Source organism: Talpa europaea (genome assembly GCF_964194135.1).
Source record: "Talpa europaea genome assembly, chromosome: 8".
NCBI lineage: Eukaryota > Metazoa > Chordata > Mammalia > Eulipotyphla > Talpidae > Talpa > Talpa europaea.
The window spans coordinates 121769630-121796449 of record NC_140075.1 but is presented as its reverse complement, the minus strand read 5'-3'; the positions used below and the strand labels follow the sequence as shown (position 1 = coordinate 121796449).

The 26820-nt window shown below is 63.6% G+C and overlaps 1 protein-coding gene across 1 annotated transcript in view; it reads right to left on the bottom strand.

Moving 5' to 3' along the window:
• Nucleotides 1–26333, bottom strand: part of TDRD9 (tudor domain containing 9) — a gene marked incomplete at both ends in the record, with an annotated part of 49481 nt that extends 23148 nt beyond the window's left edge. Inside the window, 14 exons of the mRNA XM_084240342.1 lie at nt 174–271; nt 1961–2065; nt 4576–4633; nt 5669–5753; nt 5859–5913; nt 7814–7878; nt 10416–10519; nt 13315–13479; nt 15290–15370; nt 17674–17796; nt 18566–18787; nt 19808–19905; nt 25409–25500; nt 26137–26333. Of these exons, the coding sequence (XP_084096468.1) occupies nt 174–271; nt 1961–2065; nt 4576–4633; nt 5669–5753; nt 5859–5913; nt 7814–7878; nt 10416–10519; nt 13315–13479; nt 15290–15370; nt 17674–17796; nt 18566–18787; nt 19808–19905; nt 25409–25500; nt 26137–26333 (1548 nt within the window). The remainder of the gene's footprint in view (nt 1–173; nt 272–1960; nt 2066–4575; nt 4634–5668; nt 5754–5858; nt 5914–7813; nt 7879–10415; nt 10520–13314; nt 13480–15289; nt 15371–17673; nt 17797–18565; nt 18788–19807; nt 19906–25408; nt 25501–26136) is intronic.
• Nucleotides 26334–26820: the final 487 nt, after the last annotated feature.

Below are 26820 nucleotides of genomic sequence, written 5' to 3'. Positions count from 1 at the left end.
GACAGCGGCGGGGAGGAGGGCGGGGCGGGCGCCACCTGTTAACCACAGAGCCAGGGCGTCCCCCCCACCCCCCGGCACGCGAGCCACGCTGCAAGGGGAGACAGTCGGTGACTCTTCCGTGACGGGGACCCTCAGGTCTGAGCGCCTGCGCGGGAAGGGGCACGGGGTCTCACCAGCATCTCGGGGACGACGTGGTCGGGGATGCAGTTGTCCCAGAAGTCCCTGTGGACCAGTCGGTAGCAGTACCCTCTGGACACTCGCCCCGCGCGGCCTTCCGAAGGGGAGACAACCAAACCCCACGGCGTGAGCGCCTCCAGCACCGGCTCCACGCCACACCCAGGTGCGCAGCGGCTGCCGTGCTTCTCGCTGCCTGGCCCCGCGGGAGGCAGCGCAGCATCGGGCCATGGGCGAGCACCGCCCTTTACAGCTGCAGTGACCACTACAGGCCCATTTCCAGAGACCCTGGACACCACGTGCAGTGGAAGCTGACACCATAAACCCCGTGCCCTCCTGCCAACACCCCCGCCGCGCCAGGAACACAAGAGCAGAGCGGGGCTGGGGCGCCCACAGAGGACACGGGGGGGGGGGGGGGGCGGGCGTTGGGAGACGGTGGCTACCACCTCCTTCTCCTGTGTTCTCTGTGCCGCACCTCTGCAGGGCCCTGCCAGACGACAGCTCCAGGCCACGTGACTCCACGCCACGCTCAGCAGCAGGCCCGGCCCACAGAGCCCCAGCGGGCACAGCTCTCCTAGGACCGCATGTGGGGCACAGCCCCGGCTCCGGAGCCGCGCCGCAGGGCCTGGTAAGCACCCAGCTTTAAGGGAACGGGCAGCCCGGAGGCGCCGTCCTCCCTGTGCAGTCAGGAAGGAGGAGCGGCCTGAACTCCTGCCTGTCCACGCCCCACTATGCAGTTCCTGCCCCACCAGAGGGAGAGAGGGAGAAGGGGCAGCCAAAGTGACCTTGCCAGTCATGCAGCCCCTCAAGGGCCTCCCGGACAGCAGGGAAGGGGGCGGGGCCACCAAGGCCACAAGCTGTGCGCTCCACCCACACGGCCCCGAGCCACGCTGTGAGGACGGATGGGGTGGGGGACACAGCCCTGCACACACACAGGGACTGCCTGGCTCGGTGCAGATGGCGGGTGGGGGCAGGGCCCCAGGGCTGCGGGGCTACCTTGGCAACCTCCCTTAGGAAGGTTTCCTAGTCACTGGAGCCCCCCCCACACAGAAGGCCACAGGACACAGCCCCACGCCGCAGCGCCCCCAAGCCGACCGCGGCAGCTCTGCGCACTCAGTCCCCTGCTCCCATGTTCAGTGGGGAGAACACGGTGTGCACACGCTGAGGCTCCACACCAGGTGTCTCCACAGCAGGGAGCAGCGCTCACGCCTCAGCCCCTCCCAGGGAAGCCGCCTTGGGAGAGCAACTGCCTGGTGGTTAAGCCGCGGCCAGAGCCAGACTTCTGGCTTCAAACTCCAGCCCCCTGCCCAGTGGACTCTGTCTTGGCTGCACCCGAGACAACGTGGGTGCCAGGAGGGAACGCACAGCCCGGTGGTGACCGTGATGGCCCATGGCTCTGCTTCCGACTCGGCTGCCTGCGGCCAGCGGCTTCCTGCCCAAGCCTGCCTGTCCTCCCCAGTCCTCTCGCAAAGCTAAGCCAGGCCTCAGGCCACACCAAGAACACCGCCTGGGCAACCTCCCCCAGCCTGGCGCTGCCCAGCAAATCCCAGCCTCTACCAGCTTGTCCAGCCCAGGACCAGCCACCAAGAAGGAGCAGCTCTCGGGGGGAAATCAGCACGAGGAGGACCAACGTCACACGCGGCCACTTGGCTCCCATGACTGTTCTCCAAAATGTTTAAAGTTGCCATGACGACGACGGCTACAAGCGCCATTACGTGCAAGACGATGGGCCCGTTCGGGGCCTGGGCAGTGGGGCGTGGCGGGCGGAGGCCTACCAGCCACTTACCTTTCCTCTGCTCGCAGCTGGTCTTCGAGGCCCAGCTCAGCCGCAGACTCTGATAATTCGTGTCCTCATCGCAAACCAGAGTTCTAGTCAAACAAAAATCTATAACTGTCATTTAAAAAAAGGAATGTAAGCGCCAGGCTAACAAGAAAAGCATGAGCAACAGTCACAGCAAGACAAGCGCACGAGGAGCAGTCCAGGAGGGTGCCCGCCCATCACCCAGGACGGGGCGCAGTACACGCTGCTTAGAGGGGCTCGGCGCACGCCCCATGTCTGCGCTGCATCCAGAGCGCCTGTGTTTGCCCGGGAGCCTGGGGGCGTAGCGGGGTGGCCAGAGAAGCGCCTCAGCCTGGGCTGGCACCTGGACAGTCCAGCTCCCCAAAGGGTAACCCACCAACCCTCCCTGCGACTTCCCTCCTGAACTCCCCTGCTGCTTCACTGTGCACACCCTCCCCTCCTGGCTTCCCAGGTAACAGGACGCCCCCGCAAATCTGCAGGAGCCACCCCCGGAGCCAGGAACTCCTCTCCCAGCGACCCCCTCTCCACCCACTTCACAGCTGCTTCCCTGGAAGACTCGGTCAGCACCAAAGGCAGCGACCCCCCCCAACCCGGTTTCCAGCAGACCTCCAGAACCAGAACCACCTGCCAAGCACAGTGAGCCCTCGTAAGCCCAGGCTGGGGGCCCTGCCACCTGCTAGCAGCCCCTCACCTGCCACCTCGCCCCCTCACTTCCCAGGCCTGCTTACGCATGACCTTGAAGGCCTGGCTTCTGCACTAGTCCTCTGACTCAAGCACACCCCGCCACCTCCAGCTCCAGTGGCTGCAGAGGGAAACGAGACAAGACAGGCTGCTAGCCGTCTGCCCCTTGAAACTCCCGGCCACTGGTCTCAGTGGCCCCAACATGCAGGGGGGTCCCCCCCTGCTCACTATGAGCCCCACTTCATGTCACCTTAGCCCTCAAACACTTTGTCCACTCCTCCTGTCCTCTGGGCAGCAGCTTCTCTTGGCCCCAAGTCCCTGCTCCCCAGAACAGGAACACCTTGGGGGCGTCCTCTGACTTCCTGTCACAGACCCTGCTCGTCCAGGGCACGGATGTGTCCATGCTGCTAATCCCCAGAGGAGATTTCCATCCTGCACAAACTCGACCTGCCACACCAGACGTGCTCCTTCATGCTCTGCGGTGGCTCCGAGGCGGTCCCAAGCGGGCGCTCCCTGACTCCTGTGGCCTGCCGCACCTCCTCTCTGACGGGGCCGGCCCTCGCTGGGCCATCACCCACCGATCCCGTCGGCTTCTCCACCTGGCCTCCAGGCTCACACACCTGGTTCCCCACACTCCACCCGGACACCCCGCGGGTGTCAAAGATACCGTGACCCAATGCAGCTCCTCACCACTCCCACCCCCGGCCACCCGGAGGTTTCTGCCCCGTCCTGGGGCCGCCTGGCACATCCTGTGGCAGAGCCTAGGCTGCCTGCAGTCCACCCAGAACTGCCCACTTCTCATCCCCCCCATCCTAAAGCACCACTGGCTCTGACCCAGACAAGCAGACCCCGTGGACTCGGCTCTCGGCCCCAACGCCTCCATTCAGGCCGCTGGGAGTCTGTGGACTGCCCCTCGTCCAGCTGTTCCTGGCCTCAAGCCCCGCCAATGCTCCTCAGTCTCCCTTGGAGGCAGCCAGAAGCCCTAGAAGCCCCATGGGGCCGGCTGGTACCTCTCCTCCCCAGCCACCCCGCTGCACCACACCCCCGCTCTAGGGGGTCCAGCCCACTCTCTTCCTCCCCGTTACTGCCCATGCAGGGACAAGACGCCACCTTCCCCGGCGCTCCCCGCCCGGTGCCCCTGCTGTCCCCCGCACATACCTCCACTCAGCCCACTGCACGTCAGCACCTGCTCACCCGTCACACACCCGCCCTGCGTGTGCCCCGGCCTTCTGTCCCCACCTGGCCCCGAGCCCAGACCCTGCCCCATCCAGCCACAACGGCCTTCTCACTTCCTCCGGTCACGTCCCCTTGGAGCTGCGTCCCTGCACCGCCTGCTCCTCCTCAAGTCCCGCTCAAATTGTGCTTCCTCAAAGAGGTGCTGCCCCCTCACCCTACCCAAAAGTCTGCTTTCTAGTCCTCTCGCCCGCTACGTGACGTTTAACTCTCTGAGCTAACGCGTGTCAGCCTCCCACCAGAACACTGCTGCCGTGAGGACAGGGCCTGGTCTCACTCACCCCGGTCCTCGCACAAGTCAGGGCCCCCGACAGGAATGAGAGCACCCTGAGCAGCACTCAGGAGAGATCCAGAGGCAAGGTCAGTGATGGCTTTGCAGGGAGTGGACCCAGCTCCCTCCACCTGCCTCCAGTAACAGACACACCCGCCCCGCCCCTGCACCCCAACACCCACAGGCCCCAGGCCCAGGGCTCCACCTGGGGCTTCCCAGAGAATCTCCTGCCCCCCGACACCCCACAGCAGCCCAGCCCCACAGGCCACCGTGAGAAAGGCGGGCGCCACAGGGGCACAGGGACCTGCTAGTGGAAATTCCTCTCCCCAGCCAGGGTGAGTCGGGGAGCCTCTCCTCAGGACCAACAGGCCAGCCGACGGGCAGCCCGCGTGGCAAGGTGGCAGGCGTCGCTTACCGTACTTGACGTCGGGGACCGTGACCGAGCTCTCTGCGATGTTCGTGGACAGGATAACCTAGCGCGCGGGGAGGAAGAGCCAATGTCCACCCTCACTGACCCTGGGCCTGCAGCAGGCATGGGCAGCTCACGCTCCACGCCACTTGGGGCCTCCTGCGAGCTCCCGCCGCTGACTCTGCAGTCAGCCTCTCCCCATCTCACACAAGTCACCCCCACTGGGGCCGCAGGGGTCAGACTGTGGGCTCAGGGCCAGCTGGCTCCACACCCCCAGCACCTCATTGCTCTCCTGTCAGTGGCAGGATAACAGCCGCCGCAGGTGCGATGAGGCTGCTCTGAGGACCCCGCCAGGGCTCAGCACCTGGCCCGACTGCAGACAACAGGCACCGCACGGGGCCCCACACAGACCCCCGGGCTGTGTGGCTCGGCCGCGGGCCACGGAAATGGGTACACGTGGTGATGATGCATCTCCTTCACACCTCCACGCAGCAGCGGCCAGGGACGTCTCGGAGGAGAGAGCAGCTCAAAGCCACACAACCATGTGGCTCCCGCCCACCCAACACGCGCGCGCCCTGCCAGTGCAGGCCACTCTGGGGTGCCGTCCTCTCCAGGGGTGGAGCCCGGGCCGCAGGGACCCCGACCTCAGGATCACGGCACAGCAGCCCTGAGCTGTGGCCAGACGGCAGCACCTGCCGGCCAACAGCGTCGCTTCTGTGGGTCCCAAGACCACCCGGGGGCAAAAGGCGCCCCAGGACAAGACTCTGAGAGGAAGGAGCCGTAACCGCAGACCCAGAGCCTCCACAGGCTCCTGAGGCCCTCAAGCAGCTCAGGACAGGCCGTGGAAGGACAAGCCCATGATCCCCCGGACCCGGGGGGAAACCTCCTGCGTCGGGACTGGAACAAGAGCCAGGGGCAAAGCGTCTTCTCAGGGACACAAGGAGCCACAGTCCGGGAAACACCAGAGTCAGGGTGGGGCAGCCTGGCTCCTCGGGCCCAGCACGCAGAGCGGGCGAGGCTCAGGCCCAGCGCATGTCTGTCCGGGAGACCAGCAAGGCCGCGGAGCACAGAGCAGCCACAGACCTGGGGCCAGGCCCACCTTTCTGTAGCCAGGCACAGGGCTCAGGAACACGTTGTTCTGCTCCTCCAGAGTCACGCTGGAGTGGAGGGGGTACACCTGCAGCCTGCGCGGCGGAGAAGGAGGTGAGGTGGCCGCCAGGGCATGCGCGCCAGACGCCCACTGGGGTCCAGCAGCCACTCGGGCAGGTGCACCGGCCGCGGAGACGCACCTTCTGTGGGTCATGCTGACGAGGAGCTCATGCATGTAGTTGATCTCGCCCAGACCTGGAAGAGAGGCACGCGGAGAGCCCTGCGTTCACTGCCAAGGGCCGGGCTGCAGAGGAACTTCTTTCTCACAAAAGGCCCCACCGACCCGCCTCAGCTGGGGTTTCTCATCTCCTCCCCCGGCACGTCAGAACCGCAGGTGAACGCGAACGGGGCGGCGGCCGGTAGCTCAGAATATGGGAAAACACTCCTCCCTTGGTTTCCTCCCACAAGGGCTACGTGTGTGATTTCACACTTTCCCCGCTGATGCCCCAAAGTCCCCATCCCAAGCGAGCAGCAACGCTTTCACGACCTTAACAGCACCTAGGTAGCCCCGACAGTGAATGTGCAACACTTGTTAGGTTTAGAAAGCGTCGACATAGAAAACGTGCTTAACTTTTTGTCTGAATCACGAGTATCTGAGCCACCAGTGAGTTAAACGTGTCTGTCTCCCAGGGACGGCAAAGTCCCGGGCTGGGAGCCTCAGGATGTGACGGTCAGGAGCAGTGTCCCCACAGCAGAGCAGCCTTCCTCTCACGGACAAGGGGATACACTCACACAGAGACACACACACTCTCTCAGACACACGCAGGCCGCGTGTCCATGGAGGCAGCGCTGCAGCAAGGCAGCCCCCAGCCAAGGACCAAGACAGCCAGCCAAGACCAGAACCAAGGGGTGCACACGGACACCACACAGCACCTTGGAGGGCACAAGGCCCGGGTGGTCCCGTGACTCGGACCTGCTGCCTCCAGCACTAGCAAGAAGGGTCCCTCAGCGACGCATCTCCTGGAGCGCAGCCCACGCAGCAGCGGCCAGCACACCCCAAACCCACTCACAGCAGCCGACCATGAGCACAGGCACCAAGAAGGGCCCTGGCACAGGCACCGGCCCCAACACCTCTCCGGGCAGCGCTCGGGAGAGCCCCTCCTTCCAGGCCCGGCCCAGGCGGCACCAGCTGACCCTGAACACACCCACATGTGAGAGGTGCGGCCCAACGAGCCAGGCTTCCGCAATGCTCAGATCACCCAGACAGCCGCTCTGCGGTCTCCTGTCAGCGCCCACTCGCCTGCGCCCGCCGCGCCACTGACCACCTCCCAGTAACAAAAATACCTGCCTGGTTGTGCAATGCCCCATCGAGCCGCGCCCCCTCACTAAGCCACCAAAAATACCACTCTGAAAGCACAACTTGGCAAACGTTAACCCTCAGGCATGTGCAGAGAGCCTCCTCCCACGGGGCTGACGAGCCCGCGGCTGGATTCGGGCAGCAACCGCACAGGCATAGCACAGGCACACGAGCACGACATAACAAAGCCAAAGAGTTAACTGAAAACCTGGACATGGGCCAAGTGGATGCCATAGCACCGGGCACTGGACGTTCCTTTGACATTCTCATTGCCAGAAAGAACTTCTTGCACGTGGTGACAGCGTGAGCCGGCCCGAGCAACCCTTTTGCAAATCGCACGACAGTCGCCGAGTCACCCTGCTACGTGGCTGGACATCGCCCCACGGGCTGCACCAGCAAAGGTGTCAGGCTCCTGCCGGCGCTGAAAGCTACAAAAAGAAGCCAAGCCCAGGGCCTCTCCAGTGACCCAGGGGTCAGTCTCAGGCTGTCACCGCAATGGCCTGGGTTCGATCCCCAGCCAGGGAGCTGACTCACAAGGCAGACCTCTCCTGTCTCCCCGCCGCTCCCCTCAGCAGTGGGTTTCAATGGATCCACCAGTTCTGCTCCCCACTCTGTCTCTGGTGGGTCCTCTCACCCCCAGACCTCTATCCTGCACCCCAGTTCGTCTACTCGAGAATAAAGAAAATCTTTAAAAATATAAAGAGAAGCCAAGCCAAAAATCACACTGTTCACCTTCTCAAGGATTAATGAGCAAACTCACAGGACGCCATCCTGGCAGGTGCCACCCGCCGCACTCACCTGGCAAGAACACCAGCACGCTGCTGCGCTCCGACATGAACTCGGCCCCCGCCCAGGTCTTGTTCCTGTGGGAAACAGAAGGTGCATCGGTCACCGGAGGCTGGAAGAGCCACTGCCCCTCCAGAAACCCCCAGCCTCCCAGCCCAGAGGACTCTGGCTGCCCATCTGGTATGTTCGTTCTTCACCTAAAAACCAGAGCTGACCCAGGACATGCAGCTGCCCATGGCCCCAAGGGGGAGTCCCAAGCCTTCCGTTATTTTCTTCCATAAAAACTATTGCAGGGCCTCCCCTGCTGACGCAGAGGTTGAGCGCTGGGCTACAAAGCTGCCCGCAGCCTCTGCAGCGCCGGTTCAATCCCCGGCCACCGGCGAGGGTCCCACATGGCGCGCAGACCTCTCCTGCCATGCCCGCTGCTCCCCTCAGCAGTGTACTTCAGTCCTTCTGCCTGCTCTGCTCCCCGCTCTGGCTCTGGTGAATTCTCTCACCCTCCTGTGCTTCTGACTGTGCCCAGTGCTTGTATAAACAAATAAATAAATCTTTAAAACAAACAAACAAAGAACTATTACAAATCTAAATACCGTCATCCCAGGCCTGAAAATAGCCCACATTTAACATAACAACAAGCAAAATGTGAACTCCCAGTCCAAAGGCTCTGTGGAAACCCCACCGCTGGCCCTGTGGGACGGCACCAGGCACTGTGCCAGCCACCAGGACCAGGCTACGCACCACCCTGCGTGGCCTGGAGGTTCCAGGCAGGACAATGAGGCCTTCAGCCTGGGAAGGAAGGAAGGAAGCCAGACGCATGGGCTCGTGCGGGGATGGCCCCAAAGAAGCCATGAGCGTGACCAGTGAGCTCAACAGGCCGCAGGCCAGTTGCTCTGAGTGCTTCTGAGGAACAAGCTAGAAACGGAATTAAGGAGGCGGTTCCACTCACAGGAGCACCAGTAAGAATAAAATACAGGGATGAACTTTCAAGATAAGCAAGAAACTTAACACTCTGGCAACTACCAAGTGCTGTTGAAATAAACAGTCACCGAGCAGAAGAGCCCCCCATCCCGGAGACGAGCAGCGCGGCGTGGCGACGCTCCCCAAGCTGCATCCCAGCCCCAGGTGCCTTTCAGAATCAGAGCTGCCCTCTCTGCAGAAACTGACAAACTCATTCTAAAATTCACACAAAATTGTAAGGAACACAAAATAGCGGAAGTAATCCCCACAAAGAATAAAGTGAGGGGGACTCAGACTTTTAATCTCTAAATAACCTCAGAGCAAAGATAATCCAGGGGGTGCAGGGCTGGCCACAGGAGACACACGCAGTTGGGGGGGGGGTGGAGCCAGGAGCCCAGAAATCAGCCCACAGGTCCTCAGCCAACTGATCCCCCACACAGCTTCCCAGGCCAGCCAGCCCCGCCCGCCGCAGGGTACCCGCCTCAGAGACCAGGCCCAGGCGACACAGAGAGGCCAGGCATGTAAAGCTCTTGGGAGGAAACACACGGGCCTTTGCGGCCCAAGCCTGGAGAGGCGCCTCAGTTGGGACACAAGGGCGCGGGCCACAGAGGCGAAACCGACAAACTGGGCCTCATCTACGCTGAACATGGGGGGTTCCTCAGGACACCTCAAGAGCAGCCCACTGGGTGGAGGTACTCGCATGACAATGCTCGCCGCTCCATGCGAAGGGACAGGCAGCCCAGCTAACGTGGTCCAAGTCGCTCGGGTCTCTGGAGACCAACGACCGGCCAGTGAGCACCTAGAGAAGCAGCATCGCTCCACAAGGAGACGCAGATGGAAACCATGGCACGATGCAGCCTCAGGTGCATGGGCAGCAAAAACGGGGAGCCTGTGTGTGCCCTGGCACACGCAGGGGGCGGGTGCAACCGACCCCGCACCGCTGGCAAGAATGCAAGCAGCCAGATGCAGCCCACTCCCAGCGCACGGCCCCGGACGCAGCTCTACAGGAAGCAGCAGCAGGCTCCCAAGAGCTGGAGGACGGCCCAGTGAAATGGGCTTTGGTCGCCACGGGCGGGCTGGGGCCTGGGGAGGACACCGCAGCCCTCCGGACGCAGCGCCAGGACTGACGCATGGTGTTCACTCCACGGCCGCCGCTGCACAAGCTACCTTCAAGCTGTAGCTTCTAGCTCTTAAAACCATCAGCCCTAAAATTATAGTCACCGTGGCTGTGACTACTTTAGAGTGGAAATTTCCAGTAAAAATTCTGCAATGGGGCCTCCCGGTGGCACAGCGGGTTGAGCGCAGCGCTGTGAAGCTGCCTCTGCAGCGCAGGTTTGCTCCTCAGCCGGCAGGGGAGCCACCCACATGGCGCGGCAGGCCTCTCCTGACTCCCTGCTGCTCCCCTCAGCAGTGTACTTCGGTCCTTCTGCCTGTTCTGCTCCCCACTCTGGCTCTGGTGGATCCTCTCACCACCTCTATCTCTGGCCCATACCCCAGCTCTTGTATAAATAAAAAAATCTCAGGAAAAAAAATCCACAACATTCTAACTTCATTTTTTAAACCCCCCAGTCACGACAGAGAAGTATCTACAGGGGCCCTGAGCCCCTCCAGAAACAAAGCAACGCGGCCTCGCAGGCAAGTGGCCGCCAGCGCTCACCCACTCTCCTGCAGATCCAGGTCGTCAAACATCCTGATCAGGGCGGCAGCGACTTCATACGCGTCCTGAGTTATCACCGGCTGCTCCAGGAGGTGAGGGGAGAACTGGAAACGGGCAGGAGACAGGTCGGAACACCAAAAAAGAGTTACCAAGCGAACTCAGGGGGCGGCCGCAGGGGCGGCCCTCTCCTGCGGCTCACCGCGGGAAGCACCCCCAGATAGCCACCACCAAAGGGCAAGGGCGGGGCCCGCCGCCGCAGGCTGTGCCGGAGGGGCTCTACTTTGTGTGAGAAGTCAAGGAAGCGGGGGAGGGGGGGCGCTCTGGTCCCCGCCAAGCCTTCACCCCGAGAGCCCTGGGATGCAGCATCACCCAGGTAGGAGCGGCCCCAGAATTCACAAGCGCCTTCCGTCTCTGCCAACCCCCAGTGGCAGCTGGGCCGCGCGCTGTGCCCACCAGGCCCGGGCACATGGCACCTCTCCCAGTTGTGATTAAAATGAAGCCAAACTTGATTCCCTGGGATTTAAAACTGCCCTCAGCTGCCACCGCAGGGCACTGGGGCTCACCAGAGCAGCAAACCCCACCCATGAGAACCCCTAGTCTGAGCTGACAGCTTCCCGGGGACCGCCAGGGGTCACTGAATGGTCAGCACAACAGCACGTCGTGATTCCCGCAGAGTCTATTCTGCGTCCTGACTGGACCTTCCCCGCCAAAAGGAAGCCGGCTGCGCTTGCGTCACCACTTACAGCTCTCTGTCAAGAACGCGCCGTCAGGCCCTGCTCTTCGCCCGGCAAGGGACGCATCAGAAAAAGCCTTCGGACAATAAGCAGCAATAATCTTTCCAGTTCTCACTGAGGAGAAATCGGCTAGCATGAGCCGGCCCACGTCTCACCATCACCGCCGCCCGCAGACAGAATGAAGACAAACGACGTGCCCCCCGCCTGGAGGAGGGACCCTCACAACCCCGCCTGACGGCCAGCCTTCCCCTGACGGGATGCTCTCTCTTACCCAAACCGCCACCGTCATTCGCCTAACGCAACCCTACAAAAACGAGAGAGAAAACAGGCTTATTCTCCGGAGCTCCCAGCCGCCTCCAACCCCGCGCGGCGTCGCTCTCCTCCAGCACGCGCAGAAAGACCTGTCTCCACTCTCAGGTGATGCTGTAACAGTGGGGGGGGTCAAGAAAAGGGGCGGTTCCAGGTTCCCTCCCCCACCCAAGGGAGGGCGAAGCTGAGCAGGAGGCGAAGCTGGGAGGAGGCTGGCGGGAGAGGAAGAGGGCGGGAGGCCGCGCGGGGAGCAGAGACACGAGAAGCCACGCTGGCTTCGTGGTCCCGGGTGGGTCGGAAGGGACATGGGGGAGCCCTGCGGGGAGGGGAGCGACGGCAGCTTTGATTCCGCTCTTTTCCTCCCAGACTGATCTGGCTGTTTCTGACCCCTTCCATGGGTCCCTGCCGGAAGGCGCCTTAGATGTGACAGCTTTGGGGCCTCGGGGGCCTGCGATGGGTCACCCTGTCGAGCTGGACATTTACCCACAAGAGAGTGGGGACTTTAGGTGCCTGATTCGGAGAAACTCTGTCCTTCCCCTCTGCTGTATCACACACAAGCTGTATGAAAATTCTTTTCCATTAAAATTCCTAACGCGCTGGAGTGTGTGTCCTCTCGACGCGGCGGCTGGCAGGACCTACTGAGAAGAGGCAGGTTTGGGGGTCTGCGGTGCCCCTCTCCCGGCCCTGGAACAATTCCATTCGCTCTAGAATCCAAGTCCAGAAAACTCCTTTCCAGCACAACGCTCACGAGGCTCCCAAGGAGCCCACTATCTCCACCGCTGGGAGCAGGTGACAAGGGGGGCGCACAGGCCCTGGGATGACGGCCAGCGCAGCCAGGAGTGCGTGGGCTCCGTCCTGCAGCCGCCAGCATGCCCGCCCAGGGAGGCAGCTACCACAGCGGGGCGCCGTGCAGGACCCAGGCTGCAGGCAGCAAACAGGGCAACCGCATGGGGACAGGAGCACTCAACCTCCCTCCCACCCACCTCCAGAGTCCCTTCTGGTGGAATCAGGGCCGCAGCCCACTGTGCAGGGTAGGGCGCCGGGTGGGGCGCCAGGCATCGCATGCCGGTCACGGGCAGGCCCTCGCCATCTCGCTGACAGCCAGAGCTAGAGTTATGTGCTTTTCCAAAGGCCTGGGGTGTTTTGGGCAAACGTCAGAAAAGGGGCCTGGACAGGGAGGGCGGCGGCGCAGGGAGGAAGGTTGCATTCTGTCACGCGAGACGGTGCGCTGGGGCATGCCACAGCTGGCATGTAAACCACAGTCGTGACAACAGTCCTCTGACTCCAGACCGCGCAGAGGCGGGTGAAGACACGGGCGCCGCGAGGCCGACGCTGACACACGGGACAAGCCAAGCTCCTGCTCTCAGGACACCTTCTGGGCAGCTGGCAGGGACAAAGACGGGCTGCGGCCAGGTGATGCCGACACCGGAGCTGCCCGCCTGCTGGACAGAGCCCACCGCAGGGGCTCAGAGGGCACCAGGCCCACCGTGCTTGGCTTGTGCGTGGGGAGCCACGTAAAGGTGCGTGGCTCTGCCCCCACGACGCCAATCAACCTCCACCGGAGTCAGTCCCCTTGGCCAAGTGCAGAGACCAATTGTCATTTCTCACATTCAAAAACGGTTCAGAAAATGCAGAATTACTGATGGTTCCCGGTGCCCTCCTCACCACGAACACGGCTGCGCTCAGTGCCCCACAGGAGACGCTCACGGGGGAGCCGGGTGATGACAGGTGGTACCCACTGCAAGGCTCTTTCAAAGTGCTGCCTTAGACGCTGGGAAGAGCGTCTGTCACCGTCTCGGCTGATGCCCAAGCCAGGAGGGCCCTCCCGCCCCCGTCAGCGCCTGCTCCCCACCTACCCGGCTGTGGTGGATGTGCCCCAGGTCGTCCAGGTAATGCTCGGTGATGGCGTGGGGCGTCCCTTCCACCTCAAAGACATAGGCAGGGCTCAGCCTGTTCTGGACGGGGACGGCGAAGTAGTCGGCGAACTCCCTGCAGTTGATGGTGGCCGACATCAGGATCACCTGGGGGTCAGAGGGCCGACGCCGCAGCATCACCACAGTGACTGCAGCGAGTGGCCCTGCCTCCGCGGGAGACAGCTGCCGCGGCTGAGGACACCCCACCTTCCGCAGCTTCTTCAGGTGTATCCACCAGTGAAACACGACATCTGGTTGATAAAACTAAGTCGCAGTCACTGATTTCAAGGAAGCTGCGTCAGACAACTGAGAAGAGTTAAGTCACGTCACACGTCCCAGGAAAAATGAGGGCGTGACCCAGCAGAAAGGAAGACAGGGTCCAGAACCGTCGGCTTGGAGTCAAGACCCTATCGCGGCCACGGGCGGACAGCTAGGCAGGCAGAGAGCAGGTGGCCCAGGGGCCACAGGACTCGGGACCTGCCCGCAGGTTTGTTTTGCCAAAAGAAAACCATGGGATGAGACCTTCCAGAAACATGGCGGGAAGGCGGCTCTGCTCTGGCCCTGCTGGGGAACACAGGGTAGCGGGGGCTCTGTGGGCGAGGCCTGGCAGAGGCCCCCGAGCCAGCATCTCCACTCTCCCCTTTGACGTCAGAGACAGACGGTGAGACTCACGTGCCAGACTCGCTTTTCCACGAGCGGCCTGAGGCTGCAAGGAAGGCCCGAGAAGTCATTCGAGGTGTTAGAGGGGCCCATCCCAGGCGGGGGCTGATCTCTAAACTAGGTGCTGGGCCCAGACTGGTCGGCCAGCCAGCAGGGACCACCACCGGCGAGGAGCCAGGGACCACAAAAGGTGGGGCGGGGGGGCCATGGAGACCTCGAAGGCCACCTGTCCGGGGGTGACGGCATCTCTTCCAAAAGCAGCACAGGACCTGAGTTTCGAGGCCCTATCCCAGAACCCCCGAGGCCTCACGTGTGTCCCAGCCAGCACACACGGTGCGTCTCTAGCGAGGGTCCCACCCGCGTCCTTCGCAGCGTCACGGGAACACTCCCCACTGCTCACCGGAGGGGCGTCACAGCCCTCGGCCCTGCGCTCAGTGGCGGGGTGAGTGTTTTCAGCCCACAAACACTCCTGAACTCTCTTTACTACTGAAAACTAGAAAAAGGCACGTAAGCAAGTCATTACCCTCGAGTAAGACAGAAAAGTCTCAACACGACAATCCAGACAGACCCGGGACTGTGGAACCAGGGTGCAGCAGAGGAATTCCTGGTGCGGTCATCTCAGCAGCGAGGCTGACACCCGCACCCCCCCCCCACCGCCCCAGGAGAAGGTGCTCAGTCTGGGGCCGGCGATGCCCAAGGGATGGGAAGCTTCTTCCAGACACGTGTTGGCCCTTGGGCCGGCCCTCAGGAGGTGGCCCAACACCCACCACGGCTGCGTGCACACCGCTGAGACCCGCTGAAGGCACAGGGGGCTGGCCCGCGCGACATCGCAGGAGAGACCGCGCTTCTCTCTGGCCCAAGCTCGCGCCTCTCGGCTTTGGCTCCTGCGCTGTGAGAACAAAGTGACCGCGCCAGGCCTTCGGCCGCGCGTCATGAAACCCAGAGGCAGGGGGACTGGACAGTCTGGGACACGGCGCTCCAGCACTATTGTTAAAGTAAGGTCTGCAGGTACACTCGCCCCCTCCGAGCATGAAACCTGCTCAACTGAGAGCAGCACGCTTCCTCCCCACCCCTCCACCCCTGCCCCGGGGAGAGCTTTCAACAACACACAGCCCGACAGGACCCGCGCCCTGGCCCTGAAAGGCTGCCCTCAGCCGGCCCCGAGCAGGTGTCAGGATGTCGGTGCTGAAACACAGAGAACTCGACTGAGACCAGATCTTAGCCCCAGAGAGCGCTGTCCCGACAAAACCTGTCTTACCTTCACAAAGCGCGAGTTTGTCCTCAGCAGCTTGCGGACGACCAGCAGCAGGAAGTCCATCTCCTCCGTCCGCTCGTGCACCTAGGACAGAAGCGGGTCGCGTCAGGCCCAGGAGGTGGGGCGGGCAGCTCGGGAGCCACTTCTCCTGGCTCAGGGCCCATGGGCCAAGCAGAGGAGGGTCTCTAGGGCCCCCGCTGGCCTCTAGGCAGTCAGGGTTCACCCTGGGCCCTGCCCACTCAGTGTCCGTAGTGCCCCAGACAGCCACAGGCCCCAACCTGCCCGCCTCAGCTCCACACTGAGTGACTGATCCTGCGGCCAGATGGCAGGGGCGAGAGGCCAGGGCAGGGTGTCCATCGATGGGACCCAAGGCAAGGGCAGAACACTGGCCTGGAAAAGCTGGGTCCAGCACAAACAGGTAAACCTGAAGCCCGTCAGCACCCTCAGCCCTAGGGTAAGTGCAGGCGCCGGGATGGAGGCTGCCGGAGCTGCCCCAGGCCCCACGGTGGTCCCAGACCCCACCCTGCCTCACTAGGACCCGCCGAGGCGCATCACTCACTCCATAGGAACCCGGTTACTTGCTCGCCCAGCCGGGCCCTCTACGCAAGGAGCGGCCAGGTTCTCTGCGCGCGAGCCCTGAGGAGGGAGCACCATCTCCTCACTGTGCAGGGCCCACCACTCACCCCACCACCAGCCCCAGGCCAGGCCCCACCTGCCTCCCCCCACGCTGGGAGTCTACACGATACCCCGCTGCCCACTAATCCCTCACAGTTCCCTGCGAATGCCGCGACCCTTCCTCTCGGACATGGGGGAGGCAAAGGAAATGAAGCGCCGGTGAAGCCCTCAGCATCGAGAGCCCAGGGAGCCCGACGTGCCAGCAGTCACCCCCAGTGCAGCGTCCCTGCCGCCCCCAACCCAGCCCCAACCCGGCCTCCTGTCTCCACAGCATGAGAACGCAGACCCCGAGAGGCTGCTGCAGACAGCTCCCCGCCTGCCTGGTCCCGCAGCCCCAGCAGGCAGCCAGAAGGCAGGCCTGGGCGCTCGCAGGTGGAGGCTTCCCCAGGGGCGGGTTCATTCTTTCTCGAAAGCAGAAAAGCCACCGTCCCACGTTCAACCACCTCCACCTCCAGCCCCTTGCGAGTCTTCGGAAGTTCTAATCACCCCACACTCACAGTTCTAATCACCTTGCCTGACCCTCAGGTATATCTGGCCCCCATTCCCCCAGCCACTGCGCCGCTCCCAGGCCCTGGGCAGCCGGGCCGCAACCCAGGCCAGCACTTGGCACAGCTTGAGGAAAGAGTGCCGAGCACAAGGCGCCCCAGTGCGCGCACAAGCCCCCCAGGCCGCAGGAGGCAGGGTGCGCAGAAGACAAACGAGGGTGACAACAGTGCAGTTCTGGAGCGGACCCCCGGGGAAGCCCGCAGCCCCACTTCCATGGGAGCCCAGCTGGAAGGCTCAGCAGGTGCAAACCGCCTGGCCCTCTTGATGCCGCCCCCGCTGTGGCCACCAAACATGAGACCGCCTGCTGCCGCAAAGACACAGGCCTCTGCAACCCACCGCCCACCACAGCAGGTCACTTCCCTGCGCCCCCCTCCCAGGGGAAGGAAGGTGAGACCTAGGCGCCCGCCACACCCTTGGAGTTCGAGCATCATCGCAGCCACAAGCCAGGTGCTGAGAGCCCCGACAGCCCTCAGGGCCTTCTCAGTCCCCACCAGGTACTGCAGCCCCCTCATGGAGCCCCCACTCTATTTGTTTGCTTATGTTTCTATTCCCCCGAGAAGCCAACAGAGCTGCCCAAGGAATGATCTCCAAGACCGGGGCTGAGGTGAAAAAGTTCCCAAGACGCCTCAGACAGTTTTTTGAAAACGCCCTACACCTTAGAAAACCCTTGTCTGAATATAAACTAAATCCAGTAAACATTCCACCCTTACGGAGAAAACTCCAGAGAGCGAAGACCAGATTCACAATCCCTGATGAGAGGTTTTTCCAGAGCAGTGAGCAATCAATGCTGCGTCTGTGACGTCTAAGGCCATCTGGGCCTGCTTGCATATGCGACACCCACGACATCCACGAGGCGCTCTGCTGCCCCGACCATCACAGCTCTCTCCGGGCCTGGCCAAACTCCCCCTGACAGAGCTGAAGCCGGGGCGCATGTCAACCCCTCCACTGCAGGCTCCGGCCTTTAGCTCAAGCATGTCGCCTGCGGGGCGGCAGCAATGGCCAGAAACAAGCAAGCGTGTCTGCGTGCAGTGGACTTCCACAACAAAACAGGGGTCATGCCTGCTGACCCCATTGTAAACACAGGGTCCCTCTTAGCCCTCAAACACCTCTCACCCCGCCCCCCCCCGGGCCTTGGAACCAAGCACAAAGTTGGGGCACAGCCCTACCTCGTCGATGAAGACGTGCGTGAACTCCGTCAGGCTCTTGGCACCCACCACCTTCTGCAGCAGCACCCCGGTGGTCACATAGGTCAGCCTGGTGTCCTCCGTCGCCACCTTCTCGAGTCCCACCTCAATTGGGGCAGGAAAAGCGAGAACATTTTTAGGTGTGAGCGGTTCATGTTTAACTAGCGAACAGGCTACATCATCTTAAAATGGAAATAAGAAAGGTAATAAAGACATGACTACAAACGACAAAACCACGGAGTCTAAATTAAAAATGGGGCTCGAAAGCTGATTTGTTGTTCCCTTTTTTCCTGAGGGGCTGGGGCCTGGCTGATGCGCTCACGCCGTCTGTGTCCCTCTTACGTAGAGAGACGTCTACGCACAGAGAAGTGATTAAAAGAATAAACTCATAGGGCCTCCCCGGTGGCGCAGCGGTTGAGCGCTGGGTTGCGAAGCTGCCTGCAGCCTCTGCAATGCCGGTTCGATCCCTGGCTGCTCCCCGGCCACCAGAGGAGGGTCCCACATGGCGCGCAGACCTCTCCTGCCGCCTGCTGCTCCCCTCAGCAGTGTACTTTGGTCCTTCTGCCTGCTCTGCTCCCCGCTCTGGCTCTGGTGAATCCTCTCACCCTCCCGTGCTTCTGACTGTACCCACTGCTTGTATAAATAAATAAATGTTTAAAAAAAAAAAAAGAATAAACTCAAAAGGAGTCTGAGAATTCTCATGTTTTTTTCTCTGTTCAAATGGGAAAAAAATTAGTTGTTTTAAAAAAATTCCGAGTCTCACTGTTCTTTAAACCGGGCCGTGGTTCTACGCCATGGGCCTCGGCCAGGGCGCCCACTCCCGGAGCACACAAGCACCCCAGCACAACCCACGCGGGCGCCCCACAGGGCCCACCTGGTAGCCCACCAGGCCGCCCAGCGTCCAGGCGCGCTCACGGCTGATCCAGCGGGCAATGCTGCTGGCCCCGATCTTGCGTGGCTGCGTGACCACGATGTTGCAGTAGGCGGCGCGCTGGAGGTGGTGGTCCAGGACGTACTGTGGGAGCTGCGTGCTCTTCCCGCTGCCTGTGGCGCCGTGGATAATGACCACAGAATTGCTCTCTATCAAGGACATCACCTAGGGTTGAGAAAAATTCTTTCAAAATGGCCACAGAGTTAGTAAGAATGTAAAACGTTACCTAAGAGCCAGAAGACTTATCTGGGGAAGACTCCCCTTTACCAGGGAAACGACCGCCCAACCACCCGACAGTCACCCGAGGACGGTGGTCGGGAGCCAGGCCGGGCCAGCCCCAGCTCTGTTCTTCACACATAAAAATGGAGACGCCAAGCTTGCATGCTACGCCTGCCAAGTCTTCATCTCTGTCACCTGAAGTTTCACAGTTCCCAGCTCCCGAGAAGCACCAGCGCCGCGCGGCCTCCCAGGGCAGGGGTTCCAGCCGCGGTTCTCCACAGCTTTCACTGCGGCGCAGCGGGCATTTATGAAGCAGCGACCCCGCCCTCTGCCTCCTCGCTGAATTAAGCGCCCCCACCCCCCGCAATGCTTTGTAGAGTGAAGGAATACACCTGGCCTTGAACGCTGGTCTCTAAAGCTTAATGCGGTGTATATAACCCACACAAGTTCCACGTGTCAATCTAAAGCAGCGTGGAAGTTATATCCGGAACCTTCCAGCTTCATCTGTAACTGCTTCTTCCGTTGGGGTCTTTAGTTCCCGGCATGTCTAGTAACATATACCTACTAAAAACTTAGTCCAAACCCAAAGTGCATCTGGCCTGGTGCTGTCCAGGAAACGACGTGTCACTGATGAAGCAGACCAGGCCGCGGCAGACACCGGCCGAGCAGGCAACACCAGCAAGGGCTGTGGCGACCGAGCCGAGCCCGCGACACTGCGGGAGGGTCCTCCAGCAAGATGCTCCAGGGAAGGGCCCTCCAGGAGAAGCCTGGGTGGCACGGAAGGGCAGGGGAGCGGCTTGGGGGAAGGCTGAGCCAACCGGGACCAGGACCTTGGAGAGGACAAGCACGGGCCCCCTGGACAGCCCGGTGCGCTCACTTGGCACCCGGTCGCTTCACCCCGTGGGCCAAGCAGGCGGCCCCGGGCACTGACGCAGAGAGCGAAATTCCACTACGCCAAACCCTTACCTCATCCTTACACCGGTTTATGGGCAAGTCGGGGTACTTGTGAGCTGTCTCTGGGATGCATGTCACGTTGCTTAATTTAACCGAAGGCGGCTGTGGACCTGGATTCAGACAAGAGAAACGCGTGATGCCACCTTGCGTCTGGAATAAGACCAAGGCAAACGCCAGGGTTGATCTGATCTGTACCTGCAGCACACGCTCACACCCACACAAAGACACATGCCCACAGCCCGGCACGCGAGCAGGACTGTGAGGTGCCCCCAAAAGCCCACTCTTAACCACTGACACAGGCAGCCCAGAACATGCACGTCCTGCCAGCCCCCCCCCCCATGCAAGCTGTGAGCACCCCCTACCAGCGTGCTGGGCAAAGACCTGCACAGCCCTTGTCACCCCGACGCAGCGCAGAGATGGCTCAACGTCAGCAGAGCGCGCCAGCGTACACGTTCATTCCTTGCCGCCAGGGCAGGCCAGCAGTGGTGACCAGCAGGCCCGGGCCTGGGGGCGGCGTGGACAGCACACTGGGTGCCGAGCACAGGGCTGAGACTTCTTGCGCCTGTGCACCAGCCTGACAAACGCGGGTCGCCCGGCTGGGCAGCCGATCCTGGCCCCTCGCCATCCTCGGCAGACGGACAGGCCGCAAAGTGCATGGGACACAACTTGTATGGGGAGCCCTTCCATCTCCCCTGATTTAACACGATGTTCCCACCCCCAGCCCTTTATGCTCAGCGCCCCCCAGCACCAGTCTGGCATCCCTCGGGCCTTACGCATCTCTTCCATGCACTACTCAGGGACACCGCTGTCTGATGCTGCTGCTGGGATGCTGCTGCCTGCTGCCTGCGTCAGGGAACGACAGGGCACCTGCTCTGAATGTTAAAACCAGGAGCCAGGGCCTCCCCAGCGGCGCAGTGGTTGAGCTCTGGGCTGCGAAGCTGCCCACAGCCTCTGCAGTACCCGTTTGTTCCCCGGCCACCGGCGAGGGTCCCACATGGTGCACAGACCTCTCCTGCCGCCCACTGCTCCCCTCAGCAGTGTATTTCGTCAGTCTGCCTGTTCTGCTCCCCGCTCTGGCTCTGGAGAATTCTCTCACTCCCCGCGCTTCTGTACCCAGTGCATATATAAATAAATAAATAAATAAATAAATCTTTTAAAAAATCACAAAAAAACCCAGGAGCCAGAGGGGTGCTCATCGCGCCAAGCAAAAGCAGCTTCTCTGTTGAGGCAAAGTTACTCCCAGGGCCTTAGGGGCCCCCAAACAGGGCTTTCCTCCCATTTTGCAGCTTGCTCTCTGCCCCCCCAACAGCCTGGAACAGCAGGGCCGAGACCCTCCCTCCCAGCTGCTCTGTGCAGCCTTCTCACCCTCCACAGGCACGTTCCCCTCAGTCCTTAGGCTTGACTGTGCTGCCTCTGCACCACCGAGCACGGAGCACAATTCAACGTGTGAATGGGTTCTAACTTACAAATGGCGCCAACATTTCATGAAATTATTTGAGCTTTTAATGGAAGATGGCTACCGAGGGCAGCCCACAGGGAAGGGCTGAGACAGCAGATAAAGAGGAAGCGGCACTCGGCTTACCATTCTGGATGCTGGGGGGTGGGGGGGTGTCTGTCAACAACAGGCCTTTGAAAAACAATGAGCTGATAGGGCGGCGGGGGCGGGGGGGCACCCAGCATGGGCTACAGGGGCGCCTGAGACCCACGGTCTGCTGTCCTTAGACCAGAACTCTCGCTTTGAACAGTTCCTGCCCCAATGACGCCCAAGGAGAGCCGGGCACTGACACCATCGAAAAGTAACCAAGCCCAGTGGGCCAAGATGTCCATGGTCAAGGTGACAGGGAGATGACAACAAGCTCTGGGGACTGAGCATGCCGAGCACCAAAACACCAACCACAACGGGCTATTCTGACCAAGCAACCGGTGTGCTCATGGCCGAGCAGCCGGCCAGAGGTGGGCACGGGATGGCTCCCTCAGGGGAGGGCCCGTCCCCCGAACTTCCGGCAGCTAACCGAAGGAACACCGGGATTCGCCTTGCCGAGAAGCAGGGCATGAGGGGGGGGGGGGGGGGCGGCGGCTGCGGTGGAACCGCAGACCCACTAGCAGTTGGGACGGTGGGGGCGCTTTCAGGGACGAGCTTGTCCGAGAGGGGCAAAGGGGACAGGCCTGCAGGAAGGCAGGGAGGTGGCAGCAGTGCTTTCTGCTGGACTTGCACTCCAGCTGGCAGAGCAGCCCGATGACCCCGCTCCTGGGTCCCTTACATTTCGCCGCGATGAGACAGGCAAGGCCGCGCCCAGGGAGTGCTCACAGAGGACAATGCCAGACGTCCTCAGGGCACTGCCCAAGCTCACTGCCCTGCCTCCACATCACACACACACAGACCGGCCGTCCAGGCCACTGGCTGCAGCAGGCCCGGCATGAAGCAGGGCCTGTGTCCACGCCGCCACCACAGGGCGCCTGGAGAACGGAGGTGCTCGTGGCCGCAGCCCCTCCGTCTTGTGCAGCTGCAGTCTCGCACACACGGAGAAAAGGAACCAGGGGGGAGAAAAGACTATGGGTAATTTTAAGGCAAATCGACAAGTGACATGAGGCAAGCTGTCATCCAAAGCAGCAAAAAAGGTCTCAAGCTCAAAATTCGCTATTTTTGCCAGTTACCTAGAGCGTACCTATTTATCCTCAGACGTCAACGTTAAAATGCTTCCACGAAGAGCAAAAAAAAGGAAACCATTAAAATCGCTGGTTTCCCCTCAGCAACCCGCCCCGCTCTGTCACCCGCCGAATGTGGACTGTACCCCAAGCCCCGCAGCCGTGATGGCTGTGAGCCGCAGAACGTAACGGCGCCTCCTATTGCAGATGTAGACGCTGCTTGTTGTCAAAAATAAGTTTAATTACCACGTTACCGATTTAACCATGAAATTAAGCCTTCAAAATAACTGCGCAGCTCGCGCTCCAAGGCCGGAAAGCATCCTGACGCGGAACCGAGCGGAACGCGCGAGCCCCCCTCCGGCGTCTCTGCCCCACGCAGGCCGTCCTCTTCCCGCCAGAAGAAAAGCTGGAAGCGGCAGGAGTCGCTTAAAAATACCAGCTGGGAGGCAACAGCCCTCCAGCCCTCCACCTCAGCGAGCGCCCGGGTCTGCGCCAGGCGCGCGGCGAGGGCTCGAGGTCTCAAAACGACCTAGGCTCGGCCGAGCGCGGCCGCGCAGAGCCAGGCTGGGCAAGCTACAGGGTGGTGGGCGCGTACTGACACGTCCACAGGTGACGACACGCCGCCGCGCCCACCCGAGGCCAAAGACCCCATAACCCAGAGAAGAGGGCGCGTCTGGGGACGCCCGCGCTGCTGCAGGAGCCAGGGGCCGGCGCGAGCCACGGCCTGAACACAGGCGCAGAGGGCGCGACCACGCACACGCACCCGCCGCCCGGCCCAAACCTCCCCACGTCCGACAAGTCACACGCCCTTTCCGCTGGCCCTGACCAGTTCCACCCACTGGGTCACCCTGTCATCCCCGCGAGCCTGGCCTGCACTGGGCGATCCTCCTGGCTTCTCCCCAGGGCTGCTGCGGCGCCACCACCATCCCCCACGCCCCCCCAAAGCCGTCTCCCCAGGACCAAATCTGATCGCAAGGCAGCACCCTCTCCCCGCACAAGCACCCGGGGCTCAAACCCCCACCGGCTTCCCAGGGTGAGTGGCCGGCAACACCGGGGCTCCCTGAGGCCGCTGTGACCGGGCAGCACGGGCTTGGTGCCGGGAGCTGGGGGCCCCACAGGCCAATGCGCACCGTCGGGACGCCAAGTCCTGACCGGCCACTGACCCCCGCCCGGGGTCGCGTGGCCGCCGGCTCCTTCTGGCCATGGAAGGGTCGTCTCCTGCCGGCCCAGCGGTGAAGAGCCTCCCGCGCATGTGGTGCCCTTCTTACCTCACCCCCACCTTGGCTTCCGTCATCACAGCTCCTGCTCCTGAGGCGCCCCCTCCTCGCTTCACCTGCCCACCTGGAGAGCCTCACCCCGCGAGACCTTCTCATGGTCACAGCCACAAAGCCCCTTTGCCACCGGCAGAAATACAGTCCCGGGTTCAGGGGACCAGCTGCGCAGGCCTGCCCAGCCCCGGCCACTCCTCTCGGCACTGTGTACACCGACACCCGCTCTGCCTGGGGACTCCTGCTCACTCCCAGCTCCGCTCAGTGGCCCCAATCTAAGGTCCCCAGAGCGCTCTTTCTGGGGCAGTTCTCTGCAGAAACCTCGACCTGGACGGGCAGTGCCGAAGCCATCACTGCGAGAGAGGTGGGCTGCCTCCGCTACAAGCCACACGGCCTCTGGCACAACCTGGTGGGGGCCGGTCACTGGCTGATCACTGGCCGATTGCTCTGAGCGCGGCCAAAGCAGTCATTTTGGGGGCCACCTGGTGACAAGCCGCCGGTGACTCCACCGTCCTGCATTCAGCAGCAGCAGCTTCAAACACGAGCCCAGGTCAAGAGCAAGGAGAGCGGATGCCCTGAAAGGCAGGCACCGCCCCCGGCCTATGTCCCAGAAGCCCAGCGTCCATGCCCAGGCTGGAGACCTGCGTGTATGCATGGGGTAATGAGGGAGAAAGGGCACAGGAGAGCTGTTGGGGAGCCGCAAGCCGCTCTCCACGGGCTCTGGGCATGCCTCCCCGGCACCCATACCCCCCTCACGCCTCCACCCAGGCTGCATCCGGGAACTGCAGCCTGAAGCCAAAGGCCTCTGAGCCAGCGCGCGCAAGGCTGCCAGGTGCAAACAGGGCTAAGCCCCCACCGCGACGCCACAACGCCAGAGGCAAACTGGCACGCACGGCCCTAACACCTGTGCCGCCTCCACCGTCCGTGCCCGATGAGTCCTCCTCCGCAGGCTACCCCAGGTCAGGGTCTGGGTGGCCGGCACCGCCCCTGCCGCTCAGGTCGAGGCGAGGACCCCTCTGGACAGGGCGGCGCAGACTAGCAGGACGGACGCCAGCCGACCGTTTCCTCTGGATGCTGCAACAAGATGCCACGGGCCCGCCCACGCCGCAGACTCCAGAGTGTCTCCACCCGACAGCCGGGCAGGAGCCAAAACAGGCCAAGGCGCACAGAGGGCGGCACTCGGGTGACTCCTGCCACAAGGCCTGAAGACGAGCCCCCGAAGCGCCAGGAGGGCGCCCGCGCACGGCATCCCCGGCTGAGGAAGGGGCGCTGCGCCGCGGCCTCCGGCAGAAAGGACAAAAGGGCAAAGCGCGTCCGCAAGGCGGCCTCTGCCCGAGGCCGAGGTGGACCACAGGGAGCAGCGAGCCGCCCGGAGCGCGGGACCGGCAGGCCAGGGGAGAAGACCCAGCTCCCGAGGGACAGGGGGCAGGTACCGGCTGGGCGAGACGCCCCACAGCCCCCAGGCCGGCCGGGGGGTGCCGCGACAGGCCGGGGGCCGGGCGGCGCCCTCGGGAGCCGCACAGGCGCGGCTCGGGCTCGCACGCAGGAGGGGCGGCCCGCGTGGACACCGCCCGCCCAGGGTCGAGGGGGACTCCCGAGCGTCCCTCCCGTGGAGTAGGGTTTGCTCACCAAGGCCGGGCACGCGGTTGGAGCAGACAGCCCCGCCTGCCCCGCGGGGCGGCCGTGCAGCGGGACTCACCTGGTGGGCAGGCAGCGGGGTCGGGCGGAGCCGAGGCCTGGGGCCGCAGCGGGTCCGCGGGGCCCCCCTCCGGGCGCCGGGGGCTGAGCGGCCTGCGGGGAACAGGGAGCTGGGACCGGCCTGCGCTGCTTCCAGCGCAAACGGGCGGAAGCGCAGCACGCGGCCCGGCCGGCCGCCGACGCAGCCCGCGGGCCTGGGGCGCAGGCCCGGCCTCCACCGCCCGCCGGGCGCAGCACCCCAACGCCGGCCCCGAGGGCGGGGGCCCGAGGGAGGGCGCGGGGCCTCGGGAGGCGCCGGGCGGGGCCCGGTCAGGCACGTTTGCGGCCGAAGACCCTCCCGGGCCGCAGGAAGGGGCCGCCCGCCAGGCCGCACGGCTCGCCCGGACGCGGGCACCGGCGCGGGGGCGGGGGCGGGGGCCGAGGCCAGCAGGGGACGGCCCGGCGGCCCCGCAACCCCCCCCCCGCCCCGCCCCCGCCCGGGGCTGCTCTCGGCGGGGCCCCGGACGGCCCCCCAGCCCCCGGCCCCGCCCGGCCCCCCCACACCCGCCCCCCCCCACGTCCCGCCGGGCCCCCCACACCGCCTGCCCCCAACCCCTCCCCGCCCGGCCCCCCCACACCCGCCCCCCCCACGTCCCGCCGGGCCCCCCACACCGCCTGCCCCCAACCCCCCCCCCCGCCCGGCCCCCCCCACCCGCCCCCCCCACGTCCCGCCGGGCCCTCGCCCGCGACCTGCAGTCCGCGGCCGGCGGGGGCGGGGCCGGGGCCTGGGCGGCGGGCTCGGGGGCCGGGGCGTCCCGGCGCTGGGCCTCCTGCCGGGCCGCCTCGGCCGGGAAGGCGGGCGGCGAGCCCAGCAGCTCCACGTCGGCCACGGCCTTGCCGAGCGTGAACCAGTCGTTGATCTGGTCCACGGTGAGTTTGCGCAACATGCCGGCGCCCAACCGCCCGGCCCAGAGCGCGGGAACGGACGACGCCACGGCGCCAGACTGCGCCGGCGCGGCCCCGCCCGCCCCGCCCTCCAATCAGAGCCCGCCACGCACCCCGGGCCTGGCCTCGCCCCGCCGGCCCCGCCCGCCCCGCCCTCCAATCAGAAGGCGCCTGTCTCCAGGGACTGCGGGCTCCACGTGCCGCTAGCCCCGCCCCGCTCCATCTCCTCCAATCAGAAGGCGCCTGTGTCCAGGGACAGCGGGCTCCACGTGCCATGAGCCCCGCCCCACTCCATCTCCTCCAATCGGGAGGTGTCTGTCTCGAGAGACAGCCGCTAGCCCCGCCCCACTCCAGCTCCTCCAATCAGAAGGTGCCTGTGTCAGGGAGCCGCGCCCCCCCCCCGCCGGCCCCGCCCACCAGCCTTGGGCCGGCGCACACCCCCGGGGCTCGTGCCCACCCCTGGGGAGCGGCCTCGTGGGGGGAGGGGGG